The sequence below is a fragment of the Nuphar pumila genome, chromosome 12 (assembly GCF_984573655.1).
Source record: "Nuphar pumila chromosome 12, dmNupPumi1.hap1.1, whole genome shotgun sequence".
Taxonomy (NCBI): domain Eukaryota; kingdom Viridiplantae; phylum Streptophyta; class Magnoliopsida; order Nymphaeales; family Nymphaeaceae; genus Nuphar; species Nuphar pumila.
The window spans coordinates 89559636-89567948 of NC_143260.1; the positions used below are offsets into that span (position 1 = coordinate 89559636).

General features: G+C 39.1%; 1 protein-coding gene across 1 annotated transcript; it reads right to left on the reverse strand.

The window, feature by feature from the left end:
* Nucleotides 1–2439: 2439 nt before the first annotated feature.
* LOC149821164 (putative serine/threonine-protein kinase PBL7) lies at nucleotides 2440–6542 on the reverse strand. The gene is made up of 5 exons (XM_089982800.1): nucleotides 6278–6542; nucleotides 5282–5469; nucleotides 4096–4285; nucleotides 3575–3966; nucleotides 2440–3156 (listed from the first exon to the last, which is right to left on the reverse strand). The coding sequence occupies exons 1-5, from the start codon at nucleotides 6351–6353 to the stop codon at nucleotides 2806–2808; spliced, it is 1197 nt and encodes a 398-aa protein (XP_089838926.1). The 5' UTR covers nucleotides 6354–6542; the 3' UTR covers nucleotides 2440–2805.
* Nucleotides 6543–8313: the final 1771 nt, after the last annotated feature.

Consider the following 8313-nt stretch of genomic DNA (forward strand, 5'->3'; position numbering starts at 1 on the left):
ATAACAGATGCATATCACAAGCAATTCACCAAACTTACGAATAGCGAACATTCGCATTAGAGAAAGAAGTAGGTTGATGCCCATCACTTTTACAATTGAAAAAACACAAACACACACGTATCTCATTTATGATCCACCATTTGCCACATTCGCAAATATCAATCAATAATGATGAAACTTTGCCTTCGCAAGAATCACATGGAGTCAATACTCCTAAATTCACAGTATACATCATAATATATTTGTAATTATACATCCACTCATTTCTACGCAATTCATAAATAACAATTGTCTTCTAATGCATGCAATACATCCTATGCAGTTAAATTCTAAGGCATATAATGTAGTCTATCCCATGTAATCCCTCATCCTCAAACACATTACATTTATACTTACATACGTCATATACATACGCAAGCATTCACAAACATTCAAGTGTATGCCTCTATTGCTTATGCCCATAAACAAACAAACATTTGTGTGTCATTCCGACACACGCATACAATTAACAATGCAATCATCATCAAGTATGCTCTATTGCATACACGTATACATCATTACAAGAGTATTCATATGTATGCTCGTTTTTATTCGTATATGTCACATACCATCGTCAAGAATATGTTCATACATACTTCTCCAAAATACACGTGCACACATATCGACATACACTTTTAGTATTCTTTTCTTCAAAACACGCAATTTTATATTCCATTTTTATCTTTTAAATTTAACATTCATCTTGTAAAACAAATCCGTGCTAAATATTTTAGTGAAAAATATTATATATTATCATGCATCTTAATATGCGAGTCTATGCTTTCAAAGGAACCATGGTAGGCAAACCCGTGCTAAAGATGAATGATGCTGCTTCTTTTTAGCTGTGACGGCCCAAGGAGATATGAAGAAAATAATGGTAAAACAGAAACGGATAGCTGAAAAAAGAAAAAAACATGTTACAGGTTGCCATTAGTGTGATACATGTCGGCGGTTTTAGAAGATGGCCAAATGTTCACGGTCATGTTCCCTCCCTCCTAGAAGAACCTCAGGTAGTGTATTCTTTTTGGATGACAAGAAACCCTCGCCGAGAACCGGGACACTTAATGGGCCCGCCCCCTGTGAGGTAAACCCTGGGTGCAGTCACCGACATCCAAGCTAGCCCACCAGTTAAAGGCACTGGCACAACCCATGAAAATTAACCATGCCAAACAAAAACAAGAGCCTTCACCAACGAAATGCGTATGTTATTCTATCTACATAAACCATAGTAAGAGACCCTCATGCTCTTCTCATCGTGCCTCCAAAATCAAAATACGTACGCGTGGATCCACAAATTTTTCTTCTCTCCCCGATAATTCCCACCCCATTTTGAAACAAGACAAACATGAAATAATGATAAGATGAGGTCCACCACAATGGACTATTGGAGATGGATGGCCATTTAGATCAAGGATAGTTTGAAGTTTGAACTATCCCCATCTAATAATTCTCAGATGGACAGGGCCCAAGACAAGGACCATCGTGTCCGTCTTACCCTTGGTGCAGTAATGTTCCACAGATGTACCAAAAGTAGGGAGGGTACTCTTCTCCCTGTTCCTCTATAAACCACTGCGAATAATACATAGTAAACAACCTCATTCACATGGGGAAGATTCTATTTGCCCCAATGTTCCAAACACTACGCATTGGTGCAAGGGACAATAGTGCCGAGGGGAGCACGTTCAAGAATGACAAATGTGGTTGCCTGCAGGCACGGCGGCAGTCACATTCTTGCCACAGAAGGTCACATGGAAGGACACGAAAGTTAGGTTGGTTCAACAGATAACACCACCACCATTAAGAGTCTGATGAGCAAATTAAGTTAAATGTAACACAAGCATATCAAGACAAGGTCTAGTTTTAAATTTCTGAAAAAAATGTGCACCATTTGGACCGCACGGGAAAAAAAAAGCATGGTTTGCTTCCCAACATACTAGAATTTGCCCTATTAATAGCAATGTAAGATGGGTGCTTTTGCGCCCTCGAAGCACCTGCATCGACACGGGCAGGTGCGAGTTTGGCATCAGAGCAGCTGGGTGCGAATCAACAAGTGTAAGATACGGTCAACCCTGCAGCTGACCATCTTCATCCAATTTTGGACTTGGTCAACTTTGACCAAGACCAAATCAACACGCTTAAAAAACAAAGTTCAGAACCTAAATAAACTTATATTTGTAAAACGGTAAAAGCATTATATATAATATATACATATATATATATATATATATAGAGAGAGAGAGAGAGAGCACATAGATTAGTAGCTACAGCCGACTGAAACATTAAACTGCTTCAAAACTCTTTGTATTCCTAAGCAAGCAAGCAATACAAGAAGATTGTTGTAATTTTTCCTAAAAACAGGCACAAAAAGAATATTATGGGAAGGAGTAAAAAGAACGAGAAGAGCGAGAAACATACGCAGCTGAACACAATTGCATTATAAAATATGATGATCGTCTTTAGAAACCTCAAAACATTAATCTGAGAATAGATACAAGGGATTGAAAGCCACATATACACTGAATATAATAAATTTCCTGAACATACAAGGAACAAGCATGGTGCAAACCCATAGATTTGTGAGGAAAATTTTGATTACTAGGAACCAATAATGCACAAAGAAGAAACGGTATCTCAGCTCTTCGTGAAGCTTTGTGTTGCAAGCACAAAACAAAAGCCAAGTCCGCTGATGACGCCATTACTGCATGAGAGAGAGAGAGACAGAGCAGAAGATGATCAAATATTGCATGCACACTCCATGCATTATTTTCATTGAGAATTTTGAGCCTCGGTCTCATTCTGTTTTTTGCTTCCAGATGCCCTGTCTTTGTCAGAGAAACCATTTAGTTTCCTATCACTCTCCCTTCTTGTCCGAGGTGGAGTTCCAGGAGAAAAGCGCAAGCTTTGAACAGGATGAGTATCTGGGTCATACGTTTGGGATGCAAGGTAGGTCAGAGCTGTGACCACATCAGCTATCAGAGGACGCATAGTCGGCTGTTCTTGGACACACATTGCAGCAACCGCAAGGGCTTGATACAAACCCCTCACTGGGTATTGACCCTGAAGCACTGGGTCTGCCATTTGTGCGAACTTCCTCCTTTCTTTGAACAAAGGCCGCGCCTGAAACACCCAAAGACCCCATTCAGTGAATGGAAGAAATCATGGTTGATATCCACATTGGATAATCCAGTGAGAAAAGCTTGGGCTGAAAAGGTCAAATTGAAAACTCGGTGCAAGATCTTCAAGAGCAACTTGGCCTCAAATCATTTGTAAGCCAAGCAAGTGTAATGCTTGAACCTATCTACATCTATGTAATATCTCACATATGCAATACAGGTCTCTCTAGCTTTAGGCGAATAGATACAAGTCCACATGTTAAGAAAAATTAAATAGCAACCACATTAGAAAAATGAAGAAAATCAAACATTATCAAATCACCTTCAGAGACCAACTAAACCTAACAAATGAAGAGTAATATAAATACAAATCACACTTATTTTGAATGAAGTGACACAGGTATAGGAGGAGAGGCACGTACCCATGCAACAAGATTGTGCTCTCCTGCAGCTCGAGAATTATCGATTGCTTTCCTTCCAGTAATAAGTTCCAAAAAGACGACACCAAAGCTGTAAACATCAGACTTTAGAGTAAGCTGACCAGTCATTGCGTACTCAGGGGCACAATATCCATATGTGCCCATGACTCTTGTGGAAACATGAGTCTTATCCCCAACTGGACCAAGCTTTGCTAACCCAAAATCAGACAATTTGGGATGATATCCCTCTCCGAGAAGAATGTTTGAGCATTTCAAATCACGGTATATTACAGGAGGGTTAGCTTTGTCATGCAAATACTCCAATCCTTTTGCTGCACCAGCTGCAATTTTCATTCTAGTATTCCAGTCCAGTCGTTTTTTATCAGACGTAAGGTCTGTACAAGTGATGAATAGATGTAAATGCTGCATAAAATTTATCAAAAACAACTAACTCTCCATATGAGGGAAGGAGAAGCACCAAGAAGGAACACCAAAAAAATGTTTAGTACAAGATAGACATGTACCATGTAGATGATCTTCCAATGATCCTAATGGCATGTATTCATAAACCAACAATCTCTGATCTCCATCAGCACAGTAACCGATCAGATTAACAAGGTTATTGTGATGAAGTAGACTTAGCATCAATACCTCAACAAGAAACTCCCTGTTTCCTTGCAATCCATTGCGGTCAAGCTGTTTAATAGCTACAACCTATGCCAATTAAAGATTGAAGCGTACTTAGTTAATGGCCTCATTATTTGACATGCTGATATAACTGTTGCTTAAAATGTTTCCTACTGTGCTCTCTACAACAATGTGGGACAAACCAATGGTAGAATTACAAGAACGAAATTCAGAAAATGAGAATTCCTCCAAGCAAACCAAGTTAATCAATATGCACTGAAAACAAGCATTAAGTAATGATGCAACCAACTACAATTTGCAGTTGAAATAAGAGATTATTGCTCATAGGAAAAACGAACAAGTGATCCACATCCATAACTGAAGCAATTATAACTTGCCAAAACAAGAAGAGAAAAGGTTTAGCGGCCAATCTCATTTCTACAACAATTCTTAACATAGGATCAGGCGGAATTCCTAAATTCCCAAGCTGGGTTATCAAGTCCGCGAACACCAGAAACAACTCACGTAATAAGTACTCAGATATTATGAATTTTACAAAATAATTGGAAAAGGCAAATCCAAATCCACCTTGATCAATAAGCCAAACTTGCAAATCACTCACGAAACTCACTTTTCAAGGTTCATGGACTCGGCACACTCTGGATGAACCATCCATTTTGATTGTACCAGTTGAGTCCTTTACAAAATTGAACCAGACCCAGTTTTGAGTGCACAGCAAGGATTCCCTATTGACTTTCGTGTCATGTCTCCTTATATATTGGTCTTAATGCGAAACTGCACAAACATGGCGTGCTCCCTGTCCTTTTAGTCCTTGAAGAATAAATGCAACGGTTGAGGGACGCGTGATATGCCAGATAAATTTTTTAACACTATTAAATCCGCATAATCCACACAGTCTCATACAGGCATACTTAATATACATTTGTTATGAACGAAAAGGGAAAGAAAATCAAATTATCAGTGTAAACCGAGATGACTGCAGTTGCAATCCTCATTCACCCAAGCAGAAAAGATACAAACAGCAATTGCAGAGAGAGACCGAGTAATGAACACAAAGCAAACCTGGTTGGTGCTCTCCAATAGACCCTTATATACCCGACCGAACCCTCCCTCACCCAAGAGACAATCACCTCTAAAGTTCTTCGTCGCAGCAGCCAATTCACGAAAAGTAAACGTCTGAGCAGCAATATGAGTAGATCCATCCTTCTGAACCGCCTTTGTGTCTAACGACGGATTTGTCTTCAATTTGTCTAAACAAAAAGTAATTGAACAAATAAAATCAACACTAGCCTCACTTCTACATTCTCTTCCCTCCTTAAAAAAAAATACATGCGCACAAATTCGCCAAGAAACTGTTCCTTCCATGAACCATCACGGAATCACTATGAATCTGCCATCATTTATCAAACGCAGACAGAAGCGCTACCTTAACAAATCATCCACTTCACCATCATAACCCGATTTCCCAAAAAAAATCAAATGTATATAAAGCAATTAGCAATCATAAAGCACAGTCTATGCTAATTTCAAAAGAAGGGCGTATAGCAATTATCAAACCACCACCAGCATCACCATCGTTTTTATGCTAAAAAATCTTCTTAAAGCCAAACTAAAATGACCTAAATGAGAAAATTTAAGAGAAATGCACTAAAATGACTGAAGAAAGGAAAAACCCCTCACACCCTAAACAAACAATAAGAGGTGATCAAAGCCCAATTCCTACTCAAAACACCCAAGAAGCTATCTTGCACACCAGAAAACTAAAGAACAAAAAACAACCAAAATTTCAACCACTCAAAAAACCAAAAGCATCACAACCGAACGCAAAATTCCTGCTGAACAAGAGCGCGGAACAGAAATAGATCTCATTTAAACGACACCAACAGAAAAAAAGATTCCTAAAACTAATTCTATCCCCACAAAAGGAAGAGGACGAAAGAGGAGGAAGCAAGAGAAGAGAATCCGCTTCTGGAGTCGAAAATCAACGAAATTCGGCAGGAGAAAACCCGATCACGATGACCCCCCAATTGGGATAATGCGGAGAGGATTCACGCCTACCTGGAGATGGATTCTGATCGCCGGGTTTCTTGACGGGCTTCTTCTTCGATCCTCCCGAGCAAGGGAACCAACCCATCTAGAAGAATCTAGAAACAATCGTAGATGAATCAGAGGGAACCTAGACGAAGAACCCGCGAAAAGGGATTGTGGGTGTCTCAAGGAATCCGTTCGGCGCTTTCCCAAACGATTCTGGGAAGGGGTTTTCTCGCAGACAAGCTCTGCCTTTGCTCGGACAAGCAAAAGAGAGAGAGAAACCCTCAAGCGTTTGTCAAGCCCCTTTTTTTCGCTTTTTCTTTTTCCTTTTTTTTAGTTCTATTCCTAGTTTCCAAGTATTACCATTGAGTCATTGACCACTCTCGGAGTTTGGAACTTTGGATCTGGATATGTCTAAATCAGGGTCCACTTTTTTTTCTTGCTTCTAGGAATCAATGTCACAATTTTCCCAGCAAGGAAAGATCTTGAGATAAATTGAATACCGAAAATAAAAAATTTCATGCACTTCCAAACGAGAGAAGATTTTTTTTTACAATTTTACCTACAGTACATGTAAAAATTTTCTCCATTCCAAAAAGTCGGAGAAACGATGGTGAAAATTTTCATACCCATGCATCCCATACTCAATGTGATACAATATCCATATTTTCTGAGAAAATTTTCCCACTTCCAGACGTGCTTAAAACATTTCTTTTCTGAAATCTGAGGAAAAATCAACAACTATAGAATATTAAAAATATAAAAGCATATATAAGAGAATATTATAAAAGATTGTTAAAGTGGTTCTTATAAGTGAATATGGGAATAATGTCATGATATATGGCATTTTGAAAATATAGAGATATGTACGAAGTTATAAGGATATCTAAAAATATCGTGATAAAATCGCAAGATTTTCACACTATTGGAATTATACGTGATGTAGCTTCAGACTGGAAATTATTCAAGTACAAGCTTAGCTAGACTCGACTTCCGGTAGATGGGAGTTTGGATTCAGTCCAGTTTGTTTTGAAAACAAAAACAAACTAGGTCCAAATCGGCTTTTTCTTGATCCATTTCATATTTTCAGGCTGTTATGCGAAAGATACTTGTGTTTAGGTTCGGAACACAAAACTGGATCCAGGTTAACAGGCCCCGTTAAGGGAAATGGATCGGCCAGACATTAACTGGAACTGGATCCATTACCACTTGCAATCCCAGTTGCAATTAATGGACCGGAGCTGCTGGGATGAGCCCAACGAGTTCTGGAAGACTAGGTTTGCTTCTGCTGCCTTCTTAGTCAAACACTAATCCTTGACTTGGACTACCTCCAGTCAACGGTTTTCGATGGACTAGGTGGTACTCAGCTAGTTCTATCTTGAGTCGATTGAGCCCTCTGCATGTTGAGCAGTTAACTGCATTTGCTATTCAGTGGCTAATGAAGTCAATGCGAGGCTCCTTCGTTGACTGAATTCGAGTTTGGTCAGGGTCATGAGCTAGGTCCAAGCTGGACATGAATAAACCCTGGTTACAAGAATCTCTCGTCCATCCTCTCCAGAGTTAAGGCACAGGTCCAGCTTTTGAGACTCGGCAAGCACGAGCCTAGATCCAGTCAACATATTGGTGAGATTGGTGTTTGACTAAGCCCAGTCAATGGAAGACTCCGTGTGACTATCTACCCTTGACTCAAAGGTGAGCCATTATGACTTGCATGGGAGAGGTCAAATTGGGCCTCAAATAACATGGCCAAGAAAAATGAAGACTTATGCTTTAGTCCAATTGATCAAGTATGAGTAGAGCCCTAGCCATAAAGGTACGTGTATATGAGGACACTAGACGTGGGTTCGAGTCACATGTTTGAAAAAAAATTCAAATTAAGGCACCATGAAACATATATTTTAATTTTTTTAATCAATTAAATGGTTTTCTGATTATCTTAGTATTTGAAAAAAATGCATTTTTAGTGAACTATTATTAAAAAGTAATAAAAAAATAGAAAACTAAAATAATGGCTCTAGAAATTTGTGTCTCGTGCCACCAGGGACGCGGCCAAAATGGCGTAT

Coding starts and splice junctions, on each gene's coding strand:
- LOC149821164 (XM_089982800.1), bottom strand. CDS start 6,353: ATGGGTTGGTTCCCTTGCTCGGGAGGATCGAAGAAGAAGCCCGTCAAG. Junction 4,286..5,281: donor TATTGGAGAGCACCAACCAG/GTTTGCTTTGTG, acceptor TAATTGGCATAG/GTTGTAGCTATTAAACAGCT. Junction 3,967..4,095: donor ATTGGAAGATCATCTACATG/GTACATGTCTAT, acceptor TCACTTGTACAG/ACCTTACGTCTGATAAAAAA.